General features: G+C 39.3%; 1 protein-coding gene across 4 annotated transcripts in view; it reads right to left on the reverse strand.

The window, feature by feature from the left end:
- Nucleotides 1–22957, reverse strand: part of SLC24A4 (solute carrier family 24 member 4) — a 90680-nt gene that overhangs the window by 31906 nt on the left and 35817 nt on the right. For all 4 annotated transcript variants that reach the window (XM_065685645.1, XM_065685646.1, XM_065685644.1 and 1 more), the window contains exons 3-6: nt 4724–4800; nt 3714–3788; nt 1628–1712; nt 484–587 (exon numbers count right to left, since the gene is read on the reverse strand). In XM_065685645.1, the coding sequence (XP_065541717.1) occupies nt 484–587; nt 1628–1712; nt 3714–3788; nt 4724–4800 (341 nt within the window). The remainder of the gene's footprint in view (nt 1–483; nt 588–1627; nt 1713–3713; nt 3789–4723; nt 4801–22957) is intronic.

Below are 22957 nucleotides of genomic sequence, written 5' to 3' on the forward strand. Positions count from 1 at the left end.
TGGAGCAAATCTTGTGTCCTAGAATCTTTGATCCCCATCAGTACCAGGAAGGATCAGGAGATGCCACTGATCAGTTGAGTGTGAACACAGTATTGTACAAGGAGGAGCCAGTTTCCTATGCGTGCTACGTGTTCAGAGTGCTGAAACTACAGCTGAACTGTTTGAAAACATGTGCTACTTGTAACATCTGACAGTTTTCACAACGCCAGTTCATTTTTGCCTTTGACTAGCATTCCTTTTCTTGGTTGTTTGTTTTTTTGTCTGCTTGTTTGTTTGTTGGGTTGTGGGTTTTGGTTCTTGTTTGGTTTTGTTTTGTTGTTGTTGTTGTTCGGGGGTTACTGTTATTGTTCTTATTTTTGGGGGGCGTTGGTTTTCATTTGTTTGTTTGTGGGGTTTGTTCTGGTTTGTTTGTTTAAATATTTGCTCATGGAAACCCCTAAAGTGTAAGCAACTGAAGTCAATAGAAGGAAGTGTCTTACTAACCTGTCCTGCAAACATTCCACAGACACCAACAATGCAGAGGATGTTGAAAACTGCTGAACCAACAATGGTCCCTACTCCTACATCTCCATGAGTGATAAATACACCTGCAGAGGGAGCAAAACATGCATTATTACATAAGATTCAATGAGGCCAAGGGCAAGGTCCTGCACCTGGGCCAGGGCAAACCCCAGTATTAGTACAGTCTGGGAGATGGAGGTATTGAGAGCAGCTCTGCAGAGAGAGACTTGGGGGTACTGGTGGATGAAAAACTAGACATAAGTTGGATAATGTCCAACTATATCCTGGGCTGCATCTAAAGAAGTGCAGCCAGTAGTTAGAGGGAGATAATTCTGCCCCTGTACTCTGCTCTGGTGAGGCTCCACTTGGAGTACTTGCAACCAGCTCTGGAGTCCTCAGCACAGGAAAGACATGGACCTGTTGAGCTCCAGAAAAGGGCCACAAAAGTGATTAGAGGGATAGAATACCTCTCCTATGAAGAAAAGCTGAGAGAGCTATGGTTGTTCAGCCTTGAGAAGACAGGAGACCTTATAGCAGCGCTTCCAGTACCTAAAGGAAGCCTACAAGAAAGCTGCAGAGGGACTTTTACCAGGGTCTGTAGTGACAAGACAAGGGCTAATGGCTTTAAACTAACAGTGTGTAGATTTAGGTTAGATATAAGGAAGAAATTATTCACTATAAGAGTGGTGAGGCACTGCAACAGGTTGCCTAAGTAAGTTGTGAAAGGCTTCTTTTGATGCAGTCCAGAATACACTTAGCCTTCTGGGCTGCAAACTCACTGCTGGGTCACACTGAGCTTCTCATTAACACCCCCAAAACTTTCTCTTCACGGCTGCTCTTAATCCATTCTCATTTATCTCAATTTCTCTCTCAGGGGCCTGCAATAAGTCTCTTCTTTTACTTCCTATGTTCAGAAACAGCTATTTATCACTGTGTTTTGAGAAGAGCTTCAGAGTTTTATGAGATATTTTGAGTAGTTAATTGTACCATGAACTGCAGACTAGTTGACAGCTGCAATTGCTGATTATAAATTGACAGAATGAAAGCACTTTCGGATACCTCTGCTTGATCTGCTGCTGCTGTTTTAACAGCAGATCTCATAAGAGCTAGTGTGTGGGCTCCATACCTATAACAGATGCAAACAGCTCTGGAGTGGAGCTCCCTGCTGCCATGAATGTGGCTCCAGCAACATCTTCACTCAAATGTAGTTTCTGTAAGAAAAGTATTGGTAATTTCAGCATTGCTACTGCACAGTTCTGGACCTGCAATGATAGAAACTCTTCATTTTCTGGCCACAGTGCTGTTAAAGGATCAACAGTCACTATGATACAAATTAAGACATTGCCTTTGAGAAGGCAAATACACTTTTGGCAAATAAAATGTTTATACCCTAACTCAGTGAAGTGTCAGACAACATTACTTATATATAACTCAGTAGCCAATTGTGGCTTACATGTAGTTTAGAGAAAAGCATCTCTGCAGATTCAAAAAGATTATATCAAATTGGTCTCATTAACACTCAGAACTCTAAATACAATCATTCAAGAACTAAGGGCTCCTAAAATTTGCAAATAAAAATCCATAAGAGAAAAATATAACCTGAGAGTATAAATCTTGAAACAGCAGGCCTGATTCTGGCTTCACTTTGCAACTGTGTTAATCAAAAGTGAGTCTGCTGACACAGACAAAATTAGTATAATCATACACAGAGATGACTGTGTACTGCAGATAGATCTACTTTTATGACAGCATCTCTTAAGCTCTAATAGGATAGAAATAAGAACTCTCAGACCAGCAGAACCCATGTAGCTCTCTACAAGTGGGCTGTAATAATTTAATACCGTCTGAAGAACCTTCCCTTGAACTATAAAGAAGGTGTTATGGAGGAGCTTTTTTCTTTCCTATAGTCCTCTAGACTCATCTTTGGTATCTCATTTTTCTTCCAAGGATCGAAAAGTGATTAGTGACAAAAAGAATGATAGAAATAGCATGTGTTTTTCAGGCAGTATGCAACATTTTCAGCTGATGAAAACAGCACCCTACAGAACATGACAAAACAAACAAAAGCCCTTACTGCACCATTTGACCTACTACCAGTCATACTGTTGCAGGAGCTGAAACCTACGTGTGCTATCTGAATTCTTCTTAGCTGTTTTAATGTTCAGGAGAACATTAGAGACAACAATTTTACGAAGGATCAGTGACAACTTAATTGGTACAACCCAACTGGTACAACTTAAATACGGTGTATAAGGTGAATGCTGAAGACAGGAGATCTGAAAAGGACAGAAAAGATCCCTCTTGAGTATTTTACTATAACTGGCTGTCTCCCTTATTCTTCTACCTGTTGTTCTACTGATAAGTAGATAGCTCAGAGTAATACTAACAGGAATTTAGTACACAAATCCATAGCAAAATAGGCTTTTTAATTAGCTACAGGATTTTTCAGAAAATAGTCACACACATTTCAAAGGAGGAGAGATTTTTATTTTGCCATCAAAAGGGAATTAAAATCTGTTTTGCATTTTGTATTCATTTTGCAGTAGTTCACCAAAGCCTTACCTAACACAACATTTACAGGCCCACTATAAATTCTACACTGTCCCAATCAACTCACTTAATTAGAATATTACATGTAATTTTGCAAAGTCTTCTCAACAGTTATGTAAAGGAATTATATTTATTTACTATTCTTTCCATATAAAATATGTACTCTCATTCCATATCAAACCAAGGTACATACTTTTCTCATGCCTTTTCCCTTTTCTCTCCTTTATGTTAGGACCACATACGCTTGCTTTCTCCTTGCTGATACAGTGGTAAAAGCGCAATAAAATTTGCATAGCCAACACATTAATTTGTCTATGGATGATTTATTTACACAAGTGGCTTGTAAAACTAAGAGTACATTAATAAACCCAACTCATCTGTATGCCATATCCATCCTAGCTACATGCTTCAGGTATTTAATAGTGGGTTTTGCCATCTGATCTCATTAAATCTTTCATTTTTTTCTCCTTGACTGCGGCCAGGGGGACCAGTGTGCCCAGACCAAAGGATAATTTTTTTGATGGAAAGCTCAAATAATTTTAAAAGTACCAAGGCCAAAAAGTTGACAGGAATGAACTCCAAACAACAATGGCACAAAATGTTCGATTCTATAATATTGTCTACATGAATTTCCAAAAGATGAATAAAGTTCTTTAACGTACCTCACAAATTTTCTCTAAAGATGGAACAAAGAAGTCATCACATACTATAGCCAAAGCATAAAACATATAAAGAGCCTGTAAAAAAAAAATAAATAAATTCAGGAAATACTTCAAATTTTTCCTGTACATGAAAAGAGGAAAGAAGGCAATGCTATATTTATTCACACTAGTAGAAATATATAGCTTCACTTTTTATTCCATTCCAAATAAAAATCCCTCTGCTGATCAATTTATGCCATAAAACCATATTCTTGAATGTAAGATTAAGTTTAGAACAAGAATGTTTGCCAGACCCTTACAAAGGCTTACAAAGTTACATAGTCATCTGTATTTTCCATGAATTATCACACCATGTAATTACATAGAAAGTAACACCATGTTGATTAATAATACCCAAGAAATAATCACACCTGGAAATAAGTGGACCCTGACCATGGCTCACTGCACCAGACCTCTCAGGAATGATCCTGGTTCTCTGCACACGTGATTGACCACTGTCTTCTGCGTCTTTATGTGTTGTGCTCAAGAAGTAGGCTCAATCCTACTGTTGTCTAACAAAGACAACTCCTTTTTACTTTTCTTTCCCTGAGCAGGTAATGAAAAACCTAAGCTTGCAGGCCTTATTTTAGTCGTTTGGTTTTTTTCTACAGTAAAATATAAAACTACACACAACATTTTCTGTATTTCTTCAGGGGTTTTATATTCTAACTGCAATTGCACAGAGGCACAACAGGAAAGACCCGCATCATTTTCTTAAATAAATCACAGAATCATTTAGGTTGGAAAAGACCCCGAATATCATCAAGTCAAACCATTAACCTAATGCTAACAAGTCCACCATTAAACCACATGTCCCCAAAATGTATGTACAGACATATCAGAAATAATTAAATCAAAGTATTAGAAACATGCTGATATATACAGAGCTCTATTTAGTAAGGTCACTAAAATAATTAACACCCTATTAACAAAACAAAAACAAAAATTAAGCACAGTAGAGGAAAACTTACGGCAATGATATGAAGCAGAACTCCTCCTTGCTGCCGTTCTTTATTTGTAAATATATCTTCAGGAAATTCATTAATGGCTGAAAGAGGAATAAACACTTATGTTTTCTTTTAATGTTACATCATCTATAAACAAGAAACTGAAAAATAAGGATGTAGAAATATATGACCAAACATGAGTGCATTTTTCAATTTTTTACATTATAGCTTGCCACCTCAGAATCTTTTTTCTGCTCTGTCAAAAAAACAGAGAACTGATACTTCAGTGTTATTAATGACATCATTCACAGAATCATAAAATGGTTTGGTTTGGAAGGGACCTTTAAAGGTTACCTACTCCACACCCCTTCACACAATGAGCAGGGTCATCTTCAACTAGATCAGGTTGCTCAGAGCCCTGTCCAATGTTTCCAGGGATGGTGCACCTACAGCCTCTCTTGGCAGCCTGTTCCATTATTTCACCACCCTCATCATAAAAAATGTCTTCCTTATATCAGCTCTAAATCTACCTTCTTTTAGTTTAAAACCATCTCTTGTCATACGGCTACAGGTCCCATTAGAATACCAAGTTGGAAGGAACCTCAACGATTATCTGGTCCAACTTGTCTTGGTAAAGCATGACCTGGAGACTACATGTCCCAGCACCCTGTCCCGCTGAATCATAAAAAGTGTCCAGCTTTGCGGCATCCACCACTTCCCTGGGGAGATTATTCCAATGGCTTATTGTTCTCACTGTGAAAATACTTTCTTCTTGTGCCCAGTAAGTATCTCCCCAGCAGGAACTTGTGCCTATCGCCCCTTATCTTTTCCATGTCAAAAATGTCTGTCCCCATCTTTCTTACAGGCCCCTTTGAAATACTGAAAGGCGACAAGAAGGTCTTGCCAGAGCCTTCTCTTCTCCAGGCTGAACCACTCTAACTCTCTCAGCCTGTTTTTGTAGCAGAGGTGCTCCAGCCCTCTGATCATCTTCCTGTCTCTCCTCTCAACCCACTCCAACAGGCCTGTGTCCTTCTTATGTTGGGAGCCCCAGAGCTGAACGCAGCACTGCAGGTGAGGTCTCACCAGCGCAGAACAGACAGGCAGGATAACCTCTCTCAACCTGCTGGTTATGCAGTGACTTAAACCCACCTCTACTATACTGCATTTCATATTCTTAACAACTTGTTTTTACTGTAATCTCCTCTATGTCTCCTCTAAATACACTTTCAAAGTAATAGGCATAGACACAAAAATTCATCCTGAAATAATATTCCTGGCTTTAAGTGTGCCTTGACTGAAAAATTACGCAACAGTTGTAATCTTCCAGCAGGTTCTTCACTACAAACTTTCCTAGGGCTCCACAGTCTTGCAAATTAGAGTCCAAGTACTTCCTCCAAAAAGTCTACTAACTCTGGTGAAAGAGGAATGTAACAGAAATTGTAGGTGTATGATATGGATGCGCAAAGACATGAGTTTTGACTCTGAAGTCGTGTGGACCTCAGTTAGAGGATCTGTGTTCCACACAAAGGCAACAGAGTGAAAAAGAGGATTCCAGATGGCAGAGACAAAGACAGCTACTAAAACAAAGGCCTGAAGACATATATGAGATAAAAAACATCTGGACTGGGAAAACAGGCAGGGATAGAGATCTACAGTGCCTCAGACAGATGTCTGGGAAGTTTAAGGGTGAAAATTATTTCAGCCACTGGAATCCAAATGCACTCAAGTCATTAAATTATTATTCAGAAAGGGATGTTCCTGTCTGCAAGGACTTGTAGATGCAAGTTGACAACATAAGAAGCTCCACAAGGTTCTTGTGAATTTACCATAATACACTGAAACTTGGGGAAGGAAACAGAGGAAATATATGATCATCTTTCCCATATTAAAATCTGCCAGCTTAAAGAAATGCTTAAGAGCACAACATACGATAACTATGCTGCTCCAATTTCAATGGCATATTTCCTCAATTTCTCAATATAATTTTGCAAAAAATAACTATGAACACAGAAACCAATAATTTGAGATACTGTTGATGGTTTTTACAGACTAGACTTCAAACACCCTAAACCAGCCTTATTTTTAGGAAATGTTGCACTGTAACTCTTTGAAGATAACACTTTTTGCAGTATCTTAAATTTGAGTTACCTGTAATGACCAAATACTCTTGAAAATCTTAGCTGCGATGAGAGGACCATCTAGCTTCAAAGATGTGAAAGACTTAGCATCTCCTCAATCTTTGAGTTTTATATAAGTACAAAACCGCCCCTTCTCATCTCTACTACACACACCTACATATGTTGCATATGTCTAGCCTGATAAAGACTTAAACAGTGTCTCCATGCAAAGCTGAAGATCCCATAGCTGTTTTTTTCCTTATTGCCCAGTACCATAAAGGTTTTATGATATTTATGATATGAATTACTAAGCCAGCAGCACACAGTGTTTAAAACCTCATACTACATAAATCACACCTTCTTTCCAAAAGCCAAAGTAACTATTCTTTCCATTAACAATTAACTAAAACTATTAATAACTAAAAAAGCATTAAGGAGACTTCTCCTTTGGGAGAAAATACCCAGAGCTACAGCTGCTGGCATCTTACACAATATGGGCATTCTTGCATCACTGGCTAAAATACCATGCTCACATGGATGTGTTCAGGACATGCATACTATTTTTCTTATCATACTCCTCATTTGCCCTCTGTCTCCTCCATTCAAGCCATGGCTGAGAGAATTCCAACAATGCACTAGGAAAGCAGAGACTAGAGCCTGACCTGAGTCTACCAATGATAACGTGACCCTGCACATGGGGCACACATCCTTTCACATAGCCTGATGCAAGGGTTTGCAGCTCTGATTACAGGTGCTTGTGCCAGGAGCAGCATCCCCCTTACTGCCACCACACAGCAGAGGGAATGTGTCCCTGTCCCATAACTTGGCAAAACAGGTGTCATCTGGCATGCTATTACCTATCCAGTAATCTCATTCAGTTGACTGTAAAATATTTCAAAGTATAATATTAAAAATGGTTAAGTCAGTATAAACTGAGATTTCAAGAAGCATGAATAAAAATCACTATCTTTCTAATGGGACTTCACTTGCTTGATGTTAATATCAACTAGGAAATCAAAAGATGTCAGAGGTAAGAGCCAGAAGATAAAATGAGCCCAGGCATGTGATCACCAACCAAACACAAACCAGCTTCATCACAAACCATCTTGCTTCATATGTAGTCTGGTGATGTAGTATTTATAATAAATAACTACTTGTAATAAATACCTGCTTGCCTCACAGAGGTAATTTTAAATTAACAGGAAGACAACTTTACTCAGAGATAATGTTCCTCTTTACACAGAACTCACGGTATACAACTGTTCTCACAAAGAGACACTACAAAATCTTCTTTGAAACTCAGTGAAATGAAGCAGGGGTCTGGAGCTGGCAAGCAAAATTTCTTCCTTAATGAAATGGCCACCTGCCAGTGAGTTCTAACGTAAAGTTTGGAGGTTTTCAGTGCAAACATTTGCTGCCTTTACGGATTTATTATCTAGATAATCACAGGTTTTGTGTAACTTATCTATAAATTCTGTATACCTTATGTACATGCACTGTTCTTTATTTACTTGCTGTATCATGGTTTAAATATTTTAAAGATTTGTTTTTCTTACCTACTGTTATGATAACCTGGTTGCTCAGGAAAAGGTTGTCTGGATTATCTTGGCTCCTAGCTTCAGCTTGGGAATCAACATCACTGAACTGAGGGGGGGAGTGGTATTCCCTCATCTGTATGAGCTGACAGAGGGGAAATGACATTATCAGAGTTTCAGAGAGCCTCTGGTCTGCCCTCATGTTACCATCTGATGTGGGAGAGCAGCAGGGCACCACTCTACTTCACACATAGATATTTTCTCCTGTACGGGAAACAAAGCTATCCAGCAGTCCGTGTGGGAGCTACATCTGCTCCGTTTCTACTGAAGAGAGACAGAACAGATGGGAGAAGAAGATGAAATGAGGAGCAGTACATCTAAGGGGGCTAACCTTTGCCAAAAAAGGGAGGGGAACACACACCAATCATCTTAAAATCAGCTAGAAATACAGAAATATTTATCCTGCTGGCACTGTTGCAAATGCTCCTGCAGCTTATCTTATCGAGCACAGATTTACTGAGGGGGAAAGGAGGGCACCGAGAAAGTCAAGTCTATATTGGACCTGGATCATTCTGCAGCTCATTCCCTTTCTCCAATCATGAAAGGAGTGGAGAAACAAAAGTAGCTTATCCCAGCCAAGACTTGAAGGGGACAGCACCACCTTTTTCTCTGAGTCATGGAAACACAAAATCCTTCATTATGGCATGACAGAAAGGATGATTCACCTTTGGTAAAAAGCTCTGAGGCTGAGCTGTCTGTGGCAAAAGAGCTACAAGGCATGTAAATAGCATGCCTCAGAACAGAATATAATGGCAGCTGCACAGCTTAAGCTGTCTGCATGGCTCTGGAAGGAAGATCCGGTGTGCAGCAGCCAGGGTAACCCAGGCATGCCAGTGACACCTGCCCAGACTTAGGCTGTTGCCGGATTAATTCAGGGTACCATTAGAGCATTGTTCCCATATGCCCTATCAATACTGTGACAGGCAGTCTGCCAATGAACTTAAGGTTCAAAAATCTCCTAAGCCTGACAGACCATCTCAACAACCACGTGGATCTGTGGTTTTATAACCTGCCTCAACATGTGATTTCTTCACCTTATCAGCAGATGATTTACACATAGAGGCAACAACTCTTAATACGTGCTAAGGGTTCAAGCCTGTTACAACTCTTGAATTTTTTCTCATAGGGAGAAGGGAGCTCTAGCTGTTTGAAAGGCCACATGCAATTGGTTCCACTCTGCCATTGCAAGAAGGAGGTTAGGCAAACAACATGCTCAGAAACCCACTTTTTTTAATGTCTGCATCTTCTTCCTCTGCCCATGCTCCTCTGTCTGTTCAGGACATGTTATGTCTACAGATTGCAATACCTACTCCCTTTCCCCTGACATTCAGTGGTTGTTGATATCAGACTCACTGAGGGCAGAGGTATAAGGTGATGAAAAGCAGACAAAAGACAATTATATATTTCCACTTTTACCTCTTCTATAATCATATTTACATGCCAGCTTGAATATTTTAAATTTGTATCTTTGTTTAAATACTGCAAGCAACTTTCATAACCTTTACACTTAAGTGTGTTTCTCCTTATGTGCAATTCCCTTTCCACATTGCAGGGCCTCATCTTCCCAAGGCCTGGTATTCATGCACATCCATTTTGTGCCTTAGTGATAGCAAAGAAGCTCTTCCCTCTGTGCAGAAATGAGCTTCTTTATACCTGTCAAGCAAATACATGCATCGTTACCTAGTGCCAGCAGCAATGTCAACAGCTTGTGCACCAAGACTTGAACATTCAACAGCCTTCATGATACTGCAACTTGCACTAAATTATAATTCTGTATTAATATAATCTGTTCAAAGATTTGAGTGAATGCCAAAAAAGCATCACTTCTTCTAATCACGCCTCCCTGAATGCAGGGGTCCCATGTGAGCTCAGTTGCAATCAATCTGTGAGCATGTCCTAGAATCACCCTTGCTTTCAAAACATTTGTGGCTTTGACCCACACTGTTACTCAAAAATCAGTGCACTGGGAAGACTTTTACAGAAAGCAGAATCCTGACATCGACAGGAGAAATTCCTCCCATATCTCTTTACTGCCAGTATCAAGACAGCTAGTCCCCTGTCATGTTTCACATATTAGCTTCAGTACAGAAGTGCTAACAATCTCACAATTGATGGTGAGATGAGCTCAGTACAGCCAAAACAGACATGTAGGTAGTTTCAGGGAACAGCATAATACACTGATCTGATCCTCTTACATAACCTGTGCACTACCAGTATTGTGACAGTAATTGTGTACTTTATGAAAGAGTTGGGTTGCTTTTACTCATAAAGAAGTTTTGACTTGTTTTAATTACGTATTCCAGTGTTAACAATGGAAACAAAGTCAATCCAAAGATCATATTATCACAACAAAATTAGCTTACTGATACATAAGGTCTGCCATACGAAAGTCCTCCTTTTTAATACTTCTCAAATTAGTTATAATAAATTTTAACAGTCATTAGAAAATCATAAATGTGTCACAGTAAATTAAACGCAAATTTTTACGCAAATTTTTACGCAATCACACAAAGCCTAAATTAATTAAAAAAAAAAAAAAATCACAGAAATCTCATTTTTGAAGAATCCTTTCTAACACCACAAGCTAACATGCACTTAAATCTTAATTGTCACTTGAAAAAAACTGTATACTCAGCAAGTGCCTTTATACATGAAAGTATAACTGGTAACTCAAAAACCTTAGAAGGACCAAAGAAGGGGAAAAAAACCAAACCCAAAACAAACAAACAAACCCAATTCCAGATACCATCAGGAAAAATTAAGAATTATCAAGCTTTAAGCTCCCATTCCTATTTGACAGCTGTTTCCAGTTCTCGGAGCAGGATGACATGTGGATTTTCCCTCAAATACTCAGTTCACCTTCTGCTGGGTACTAATCTAGGCACCAGTGTTACAGCAAATTACAAATGGGCAATTCAAAGAAAGACACACCTTTACTTGAAAAATTCTGCAAGGAAATCCTTTTGGAGATAACTCTTGACTAAACTAGTTTCATGGATTATACCACCTGAACAGCAATGAATGAAGTGCAAAGAAGTGACAGGAAATACCATCCAACTTCAAGAGACATTTGTGCATCAGTGCAAGCACAGATCAAGCCTTATATTTGTAGGCAAAGTACCATACGGCACAATGAGCATCCTCCTCCATAGCCCTTACTTCACAAACAGCAGAATTATGAGCAAATTTTATCTCTGTGATACATTAATTCAATTTTCATTGCTCAACCAAAAGAGGACTGCCAAATGCGATTATCTGTGAAATGGTAAGTGGCAGCTTAGAAAGAAAATAACTGACTCAACTCTAAACTATTAAATCCATTTAATACCTGTAAAGGATGACATATTAATGAAATAGCCTTTAAAACTCTCCTATCAGTGTGAAATCATGAAAATATCTATACAAGATTGGATTTGCTACAAGAGAAAGTAACATTAACACCTTATCAAACTCTGGACTTACATTTAGTTTCTTTTCTCTTTTATAAAGAACAAAAGTATTTGCACTCATTAGGGTAAATGTCAAACAATCAAATAAACACACATTAAGAATTATCTGCCAACAGAAAGAAAATTGAAAGGCATGAGGAAATCCCATCTTCCTATCTAGGGAGTCAGTGATGACATATGCATGCACAAGTACTGCAACACGGGGATGCATCAGCGTATCAGAGCACAGCATTTCATGTGTACTGAGCTTTATATTAGTGGTTTAAATGTCCTCAAGATAAGTCTAAAAGGACCCCAAGGTTTGGGATCATGGATTTTTTTCTTCTCTGGGAGCCTCTAGAAACTTCCTTTAAAGAGCTAGAGATCAAGAACCTCATGATGAGTTTTCATTCTCACAGAAGTTAGGTATTTCACATTGTTTTCTCATATGTTTAATGCTGATACACAGCTGCATCTCAACCTTATTAACGATAGAAAACTGCTGGAACCTGCCTGGAATACCTCTACCACAACCCAAGATTTCAGTACAACTATCAAATTGTGAAGTCCGTTCAAGTTAACTAAGAATGAGGACACTAACATTTCTAAATCAATGCTGAACAGAGATGAAATTACCAACACCTATTTTTATTACAGTCTAAGAACTGCTTACCTTAGAAGATCTTAATTCAGGGTAGAGCAGTGCTCTGAATTCTGTTAACATCTTCCATGATTATGGTACTGGTTTTCCACAAAGCACACATGTATTCTTCAAAACCCCACCTAAGGACACCAGCCCTTTTATTTTACACCTCAGATTCCTAAACCAGGTTACTAAAACCTTTTTCACCTTCTTCCCTTTTCAACTTACTGTCTCATACTTGTTTACACTACTCTGAGTCAAGGTCACCAAAGCAGTACCTTAAGATTTTTATGGGAATTAACTACTTGTGTCTTTTACATGGAATTTCCCTCTGTTTTTTTTCACTCTGAGCTTCATACATTCAGCTTCCCCTCTCCCCTTCATCCTTCCTCATATTTTGGTTCCTGAAAGTTGGTGGTTTCTATGGTCAACAGACTCTTGTTCCTCTTGAGGGAGGGAGTTCTCTGGCTATGCAGGGTTTTGGACTCAGCTGTCCTCTTCTTAAATACAGGCAGAAAGCGATGATCACCACTTGACAGGAAAAGGGGTAATGACTGGATTAACTATCAACACTGTGACTCATAAGAAAGCAGTTATCTAAAGCTCGGGCAATTTTTCACCCCAAGAGAAAAAGAATCATTCCTTACATTTTTTTTTTCCACAGGAAAGCCTTCCAACTGCAAAACAGGCTGGAGAATCAAACACTATGAGATTTTGGCATTATCATCTCAAGCTCAATGAAGTCTTGTTTGGGGGGGTTTATTGTCAGTAGAACAGACAAACACACTCAAACTGCAAAATAACTGGCAAATTTTTACCTGATCAAAATCAGACCACATACTAAGTCTGAACTGCTGGTAGCCAGAAAAGCTACCAGATTACTTGAAAACAGATTAAAAACAAGGAACCACAAGGGCTGCCAGAGCAGCTATCTTCCAGTGCACTTTAAATGAAACTGCTATTGTGCCTTCAAAAGAGTTAATTCAAAATAATAGGCTTCTACCTTCTATTTCAGCAATAGCTACAGTATGGCTCATTTAAAAACAGCTGTATTGGCACATTCTTTTTTCCCCAAATGCATGGGAAAGGAAATCAAATATTTAAAATATACATATTTTAACTATTTTTCTAATACTCAATTCAAAGTAGGAATTTTAAACATCCAGGAAAATTGTGTTATTCTCCAAGTTGAAACAGCACAAGAACTACAGATTAATCTTCTACCAGACTAAGTTAAATAAACTAGTTTTCTAGAAACAAATAGGCACAAGGTAGCAGAGCAACAGTAGACTAGCTGAGGCCTACAGGAACCAGAGAAAGGCATAAAATAAAGTCAGGCACGGATGTCGTTTGAATTTCCTTCACTTTGAAGTTTTTCTTTCCAAATATAGAAGGAAAATGATGAAGGCAGCAGTAAAAAGACCTACTCAAACATTTATTCCACCCCTGCCATTCAGAATTGTTTTCAACAGTGAGTTCTCTTGCACTTTGTCCAAAAAGCTCCATCAATCGAGAGGGAACAGGTGACATACAAAGACACAGTAATGAAGCAGAGGAAGCCCCTCAAGGCTGTTCATTAGATGACCCTGATTCCCAAGAGAATTCAGCACAGGCAAGCCAAGATTTTCACAGAACTCAGCTCAGCACTGACACTATGCTCAGCCCTTACAAAAAACAGGCTGTTGATGCCACAAGCCAAGATCTGCTCACTAATTCTCTGAATTTCTTTCATTTCAGATGGAAAATGAATTTTGAAAAATTGTTTGAAGTTGCGCATATTGAGCTCTCAAAAGAAAAGAAAAACACCTAGTGTTAAGAAATGCTGGCTCTATAATGAAGTCAGGTTTTGGAGTCAAGTATTTAGGGTAATTTTTTGTTCCATGTACCCCCCGGTGCTTTGAAAATCTCATTTTCATGGGGACAAATAGAAGCACAACAGTTTCTCCCTGTGAGCCATGCTCATGTGGTGCAGCCAGCTCTCATTCTTCTGTTGAAAACCATGTGATATATATTTTTTTTACTTTTCCTGAAGCCATGGTTCTGGAATCCTGCAATTATGTAAGAACATTAGCTTTCACTTAAAACAGAAAATGTTAATCTAGCCTTTGTACTTGTGGAAGCGGGCCCAAGCCCAAGAATCTGAAATACTCACAGAATACAGAAAATAAACTAAACAGAGATTCAGAATTGTTGCATCCTGGGCTGCATCAAAAGGAGCGTGACCAGCAGGTCGAAGGAGGTGATCCTGCCCCTCTACTCTGCTCTTGTGAGACCTCACCTCGAGTATTGTGTGCAGTTCTGGCGTCCTCAACATAAAAAGGACATGGAACTGCTGGAACAAGTTCAGAGGAGAGCCATGAGGATGACCATGGGGCTGGAGCACCTCCTGCATGAAGACAGACTGAGAAAGTTGGGGCTGTTCAGCCTGGAGAAGAGAAGGCTGCGTGGAGACCTCATAACAGCCTTCCAGTATCTGAAGGGGGGATACAAGGGTGCTGGAGAGGGACTCTTCATCAGGGACTGTAGTGATAGGACAAGAGGTAATGGGTTCAAACTTAAACAGAGGAAGTTTAGATTAGATAAAAGGAGAAGTTCTTTACTGTGAGAGTGGTGAGCACTGGAATGGGCTGCCCAAAAAAGTGGTTAATGCTCCATCCCTGGTGGTGTTCAAAGCCAGGTTGGATGGAGTCTTCTGTGGGATGGTTTAGTGTGAGGTGCCCCTGCCCATGGCAGGGAGGTTGGAACTAAATGATTTTAAGGTCCTTTCCAACCCTAACTATTCTATGACTCTAACAGGCACCAAACTATATTGTCTGACCTTGAGAGGCACGAAAGGTATGTTTATCTGGAGTCTCCGAAAGACACACATCGGAAACAATTACTTTCTATAAATATCACTGTGGTAACTATATAAATGAACACAGGGAGTAAGACAGAGTTCTCAGCACATGGTAGGAAAAGAATCAATTTCTGAAAGCTAAGAAAGAAAAAAAGTTAAAACACATGCATTAAATTCTTAACAAGAGGAGAAACAGGCAACTGACATACTCATATAAGCCTACCAAATAATAGCAGGTATTTAAGAGAGATACATTATAAAGCACTTTGAGATCATATACAGCAACATCTAAAATATGCTCAAGAAGCATCACACCCAGACAACGCCAGCAAAACACACGTAGTTAGAAACAGCTGATTCAACGGATCTATTTAGGTTTGCCTCAAAATGTTAGCCAAAAAACCCTGCCATGCAGAATTAAGGTGGTTGCTTGTATTACTGCTCTGTGCCAGAAAACAGAGGCAGATCATAGGAAGAAATCTGACGGAATATGGCTGCAGGAACAGAAGGGTGCTGAAAGACCAGCATGGTCACACAAAGAGTAAATGTGGACTAGTGTCGTGGTTTAAACCCAACCACAAAACTCATTCACTCACTCCCCCTCCCTTCTTGCCCTCCCCCTGCTCCTGGAGGGACAGAGAGGAGAATCAAAAAGAATGCAACTCCCACGGGTTGAGATAAGAACAGTTTAGTAACTAAGGTATAACACAAATCACTACTGCTACCACCAATAATAATAATGATAAAGGAAATAACAAGAGGAAAGAATACAACACCTCAACACCAGCCAACCAATAACTCGCCCCACTCCCCCCAGCCAAGCACCAACCGATACCTCCTCCAACCCTGCAGTCCCAGCCCTTCCGGGAAACTCTCCCTTACATCCTGGGCATGATGTGCTGTGGTATGGAATACCTCTTTGGCTAGCTTGGGTCAGGTGTCCTATCTCTGCTTCCTCCCGGCCTCCCCTCATCCCCGGCAGAGCATGAGACTCACAAAATCCTTGGCCAGACCAAACATTTGAGCAGCAACTAAAAACATCGGCATTATCAGCCCTGTTCCCAGGCCAAAAAATCAAAACACAGCACTGCACTAGCTACCAAGAAGGAGAAAAATAACTGCTACTGCTGAACCCAGGACAACTAGGACAGCAAATACTCACGGACTGCAGAACCTCACCACAAACTTCATCTGCTTTCAGCTGATGTAAGGAGAACAGAACAGGATTAGTGGCTTTAAAATGTTGATCTGATCAATCATATCTCACCTGCCTAGAGAGCCACACCTAACCAACCTAACATTTCAAATGTTACTTGTATGCCCATTTTGGATTACTGAATCTACTAGTGTAACTTACAGTGTCACTCTACCATGTAATATAAATCTCTTTCACAAAGGGAAGACTAAATGTATGAAAGTGCCTCATAATCTCTGTACTTCAAAAGCCTGTCTGAGTGTAGTTGATGAATGCAGCAAGCTGACTGATCTGTCTGTGTATTTCAATTTACCTGGATTTAAAAATTTGCAAATCAGTTACAAACACCAAGGACATTACCAGATGAGCACCATTTTTCTAGCCTTTAGTTGTGTGAAAATGCCTCTTCTGTTATGTAGCCACCATCAAATACTGGGCATATAATGTTGCACCTGGTTTGTGCAACTGTAAGGTCTGGTAAATCTTTCTTAATAATGGATTACACCTTTTAAAAACCTTGAGCATGGCAGTGCTTCGATTTAAGTTGGCTAGCCCATTAGAAAGCACTAGTTACAGCTTACATTAGCACATCCCATCATCAGACACTAACACAATCATTCTGCAGTTGTTCAATCATTGCGTAAAGCTCTTGAGTTATTTTCCAGTGCAGTTGCTCTCATCCGTGCTAAACTAATCTGAGATAAATCATTCAAGTTAATTTTGCAGTGAAGACACAAGCTGAATGAGAAAACATGATTTTCTCAACTGCATGGTGTACTTAATGCCACCATTGGGAATGATGCATACCAGTTTGGTTTCCAGCAGCTGTTACATCCACTAAACAAACCTCTTCCAATTCTTATTGTGAAAGGATATATTGTGGTTTAATACAAGACTAGGCAGTTGACCAAGACACAGCTTGGATTTTTTTAGTTCTGTGTCAGTTTGTTGTTTTGTTGGTTTTTTTTTTTTCCTAAATTTAACAGTTCAGAGATTTTGAAATGTGCCTGCAGATGAATCAACAGCTTAAATGGTTCAGTGAGCAAAATAATTGTATGGATTTCTATTTTTTGTCAGCATGGGGATTTTAACATATTTGCACTTGGCAGACATAACAGATTCGAGTAAAACTCATTCCAGTTCAATTTCTGTTCTTTTTAACTCTCATTTCTTAACCATATTTCTGCTGAAAGGCTAATATTAAAATTAAGCAGCATAGCTCTACCAAAGTTAATGGAGTTTTGCTGATGTACATCAGCTTGAGATTCCAGTCCACATTTTTTTCTTTAATTAGAAAGGTTCAGTGTCATAAACAGTGCAAATGCCTTAAGTGCACGATGTTGTTCTCAAGTATGAGTTTAGAACTAGACAAAAGAATGCTGAAGCAGAAAAAACGTGCAGATGGTCCTTTTCAATAAGGACAGAAACAAAGTTTTTGTGGCTTTTTCTAACAACTACAAGGCACAAATCAAGGACCTAGATTCCATAGTGGGCTATGAGTGCTGAGTCCCTGCACTGTCACGTAAGCACAGATCCAGCCCACCAGTAACATAAGTCACTATTAATACCGATTCCATTTCAATTAAAGTTCTTGGGTTTTGAGTCAGGCATCTATTTAAGTACTCTGATAAAGCTCCTGTGATGATCTTATATAAAAAGAGGTAACTGTGAAAAGACATATTTGCCTTTGCAGTTTATTACACTGAAGAAAGCTATAACTAAACAGCAAAGATACATTCTACTAGACTACAGTACTACTTATACTGAGGAATATTATAAAGAATTATCACTAGTAGGCAAAACAAAATGCTACATGTTGAGAAACATATGTTGATATTTTAGCCATTACTTATAATAAATGGCACTGATACCCTCTTCTAATGGATTCACACAAGTAAGGTTAACAGAAGCCCAGTTCACGCAGCTACTAAAAAAACAGCACAGACAAAATAAGGCTAACTTAGTACACAGGTTCTGCTAAATATTTGGAACCACCAGGTACTGCTTTCTACACAACAGGTGGGAAAAGTACTGACACACCTATGTCAGACTGGGCTCCTTATCCCGGATTGTAATTTAAGCATTGTGGGCGCTATGCTCCACTAACTGCATGATAAACCAGTGGTAGCCCTAGATAGACATGATCTGAATTACTTAGGCACTCTTAAAATGTGATACCAAAAGAGCTGCCACACTTCAGAGAAATTCCCTGTAGAAAGCAATCAAAATATAAACCCCTTTAAGAAACAAGGATAAGGTCCAATAGAATATTAGAGAATTCCATCCATATAAGGTAACATACACTGATAATGTCACAAGCTGAGCTTTACCACTTTTACTCAAGGGATGCTGTGGCAGGAATGTGACTGCCAGCCTGAAACAAACTCATTTGTGGAAATATTTGGAACACAGGAGATCAGAGCTACAAATGGTGTTTCACACTGGAAAAGGCCTGCCCTGGTTTTCAGATGAAGCACACCATACTTAAAATGGGCTGTGAATGTGAAAATATAACTAAATGACAGTTTCTGACATATATATTAATAACTCTAGATCTTAAGAAATACCAGCAATATATAGCAATGACAGAGAAGGCCACAGCCAAGAAGGATTGATGAGGTACTGTCCACAGGGTTCCACTGCCACCACATCAATTCGGAAGAAATTTGTTTGAAAACCAAAAGCAGGCACAGCTTCTGAGAAGAGGATGGTTCAGCTCTGCCAGCAGGCTGCGGAGGTATCAGTGCAGCAGGAAGAAGCTGAGGAGGGGTGGCTATTATCCAAAATAAAAATTTAAAGAGTGTACCCATGAATAACTGTCATGAACAATCACAAGATGAGCTGAATCTTTTCTGTGCAGCCACAGAAAGGCATCAGAATGCTGACTAAAATTCAGTGAATAAAGCACCTCTAAAAGTAGTGACTGCAAAAGCATTGTAGGAAAACTAGATACAGGATATAAAACAATATTAATGCCTACAGAAAAAAAACCAAACAACCCATACCAGACTTTACAAAGCCACATTTCGCCACACATTTGATATGCAATCAAACATTTCATTAAAAAAAAAACCGAACCACCGAAACAAAGTGACCCCCCAAAACCCCTAAAAACCGCCCCGCCTCCCACCACCAGGCAAAGCTCTGGATTAAGGGATACAGACTGCAGGAATGAAACATTTGGAGTAAATTCCACAAAGCCAGTTTACATGCATTTGACTTAAATGTCAGCTGTATTACTAAGTCGTTAAATGCTACAATACTGACATCCTAGAGACATGAAAGCGAGACCACAGGTCTCTTTATATGTTACAAAGAATCAAAGTAATAGCCTAATTTTGCAAGCAATTTCCTACAAATCAAATGCATTGAAACAGAACTGCAAATCAGTTCACACAGAAGTCGTCATTACAGCATGTTCTCCCTGCTAGGAGAAGCTGAAGTAGTAGGTTATCTTCACAGCATTCTTAAAGTTCATTATTACACATAGACTATTTGTGTAAGGTCATCATCATGGCTTGACTTCGCAAATGGAGATTTGGGAAGGGCTTTACCCAAGCTTACTACAAGCGCACTGATGACTGAAGAGGCCAATGTGGGATAGGCAAATCTGGTTGCAAAAAGCACAGTGAAAGGTCTCCTTGGGTGGTATAGGTGGGGCACAATTCTTTCTACGTTGTCTTTTCTCCTCGAGACTAGTTCTGCGTGTGTTCTCAAAGGAGACACATAGACTATTTGTGTAAGGTATGTACATAATAAAACAACTAAGCACAACAGCTAATGTTATAAACCAAAAAGACATCACAGACTACTCTACACAGGATCAGAAGATTACCGATAAAGAAATTGCTATGGAAGTAAAATGTTTTAAAGGAAAAATAGAATGTAACAGAAAAGAAATCAAAGACTTTTTATGAGGACACGAATAGCTAAGAAAGAGATGACTGAAGTGCAGAGCATACAGAGAGAATTACAGAAAATAAAATGAGAAGTTGAAAATTACACAAAACATGCACAGTAAAGCATATACTGAGAGGCAAAATGATGTACCATGTTTGAGTAAACATTCAGAGATGTGCTAATGAGACACAAGAACATCCAGGAAGAAATGTCTGCAGCATTGTCCACTGCTTGGAATCGGGTTTGTGGATCAGCTATGTTTCTGTGGCTGGGTTTGCAGTTGATTAAAGGGTTTGTGTTCTTGGGGATATTTTTGTTTCTATCATCTTCAGCAGACCCTTTAGAGTACTTTTTACTGAAAGGTGTCCTCACAGTTTGTAGAAGGGCTTTGATAAGAGAATCCAGTGCAATGGCAGCTGGGTATTTGTGTGATGGCTTGGTGATGACACTGTTTTGTCGTCGTTTAAACCCAACCACAAACCTCGTCCACTCACTCCCCCCCTTCTTGCCCTCCCCCTGCTCCTGGAGGGACGGAGAGGAGAATCAAAAAAGAATGCAACTCCCACGGGTTGAGATAAGAACAGTTTAGTAACTACGGTATAACACAAATCACTACTGCTACCACCAATAATAATAGTGCTAAAGGAAATAACAAGAGGAAAGAATACAACACCTCAACACCAGTTGACCAATAACTCGCCCCACTCCCCCCACCAGAGCACCGACCGATACCTCCTCCAACCCTGCAATCCCAACCCTTCCGGGTCACTCCAAGTTACATCCTGGGCATGACGTGCTGTGGTATGGAATACCTCTTTGGCTAGCTTGGGTCAGGTGTCCTGTCTCTGCTTCCTCCCGGCCTCCACTCCTCCCTGGCAGAGCAGGAGGCTCAGAAAGTCCTTGGCCAGACCAAACATTTGAGCAGCAACTGAAAACATTGGCGTTATCAGCACTGTTCCAAGGCCAAAAGATCAAAACACAGCACTGTACTAGCTCGTAAGAAGGAGAAAAATGACTGCTGCTGCTCAACCCAGGACAAGGTTCAAGACCTGAGAACAGGAAAATGTGTGAGAAGCAGGCATAGATACACATACTTGGAAACTACCATGAGAGATGTTATGATTGAACCCATCAGAGCAGAGCTGAAGATGTTATAAAGAAGAAAAGGCAACAGAAGGAAGAAATTTAAAATTAATTATGCCAAAGCAAAAAGAAAAAGGAGGCCAAGGAAACTATGAGCAAAGCAGAAGATACCCAACAGAGGACAACACCAAAGGCAACAAGCACAGGGAAGAAACAGAGGTAGGCAACAGTAGTAGGAGAGCAAGTGTACAGACAGATCAAGAGATGTCCCAGTGATCTTCCTAAGGAGATAGGCACACAAACAAATGGCAATTGCCCCGCATATTTAATTAGTAGTGAACCTGTGAGAACCACATGTTCAAAACATTTTAACCAACACAGTCAAACTGGAATTCCCAAAGAGCCCACAAAAAAAAAAACCCAAACAAACCCAACATATAAAAAACCTGATCAAACACCTTCAGTAAGGTAAAACCTGTAGTTCAGGGCAGGTAATCTGCAAGACTTTAATAATTTGTAATACTGAATTCTAAACCAAAGTGAAATAAACCCAGCAGTATTTACTACAGCCCAATTATTTTCATGGTAGCTTTCCCCTGGAAAAAAATAACTGCACATTTTGGTCCAACTCAACATAATTTTTTCTTTACATTTAAGAATCTTTTCTCTGCCAAAATCTAAATTACTTTTTGGCTGACATTTGAACAATATTAATTAAGAAATTGTAACAGTTGGGCTACTACTCTGTTCTTAACTCAGGCAGTAACCTGACACATGACTTCGAATAAACCACTTAGATTCAACTCATCTGTTTCCCTTCTCACCATTTTGTCTCTTCTGATGACTGGGATACAAAGAGGTTTTACAACAGAAGATTTTGAAATAATAGTATCTACATTAAACAGCAAGCTAAAAATCTACTTTCCTTGTTACCAGGCATAAACATACCAGTAAAAACAACATAATTTCAAGACATCTGCTGAGATGCAGGAGACCTGGATCATCTATGCAGGAGACCTGGATCATCTATGCAGGAGACCTGGATCATCTAGATATTTGTTAGTTGGACTTGCTATTACTTTAATCTTTGTAAAAGCTTTGTTAACAATAACACACAAGTTACCTCCATTTTTCTACTTTTGATATATGTGTCTATAAATGCTTGTGTGTGTGTGTATTATTTTGGAGATTTTGCTGGAAATATTTCAGACTTTAGTGATACAAAACATAATGGTCTCAAAATTTTCCCTCTTTCATAAACAGAAATTCAGCAAAGGAAAAAAGATACTCTGTAATGTGGGTACACACAGTGCAGTGGCACAAATAGCCATTGTGGACTCAAAGAAAATGATTTTGGACAACAGTACGCTTCATGCTTTGAAGTTAAAGTCTACGAACTCTGAGACTATCTGATCTTGTTAGCATTTGCCTTTCTATTAGCAAAGATTATCACTGAAT

Source organism: Lathamus discolor, chromosome 6 (assembly GCF_037157495.1).
Source record: "Lathamus discolor isolate bLatDis1 chromosome 6, bLatDis1.hap1, whole genome shotgun sequence".
In the NCBI taxonomy this organism is placed as follows: Eukaryota; Metazoa; Chordata; class Aves; order Psittaciformes; family Psittacidae; genus Lathamus; species Lathamus discolor.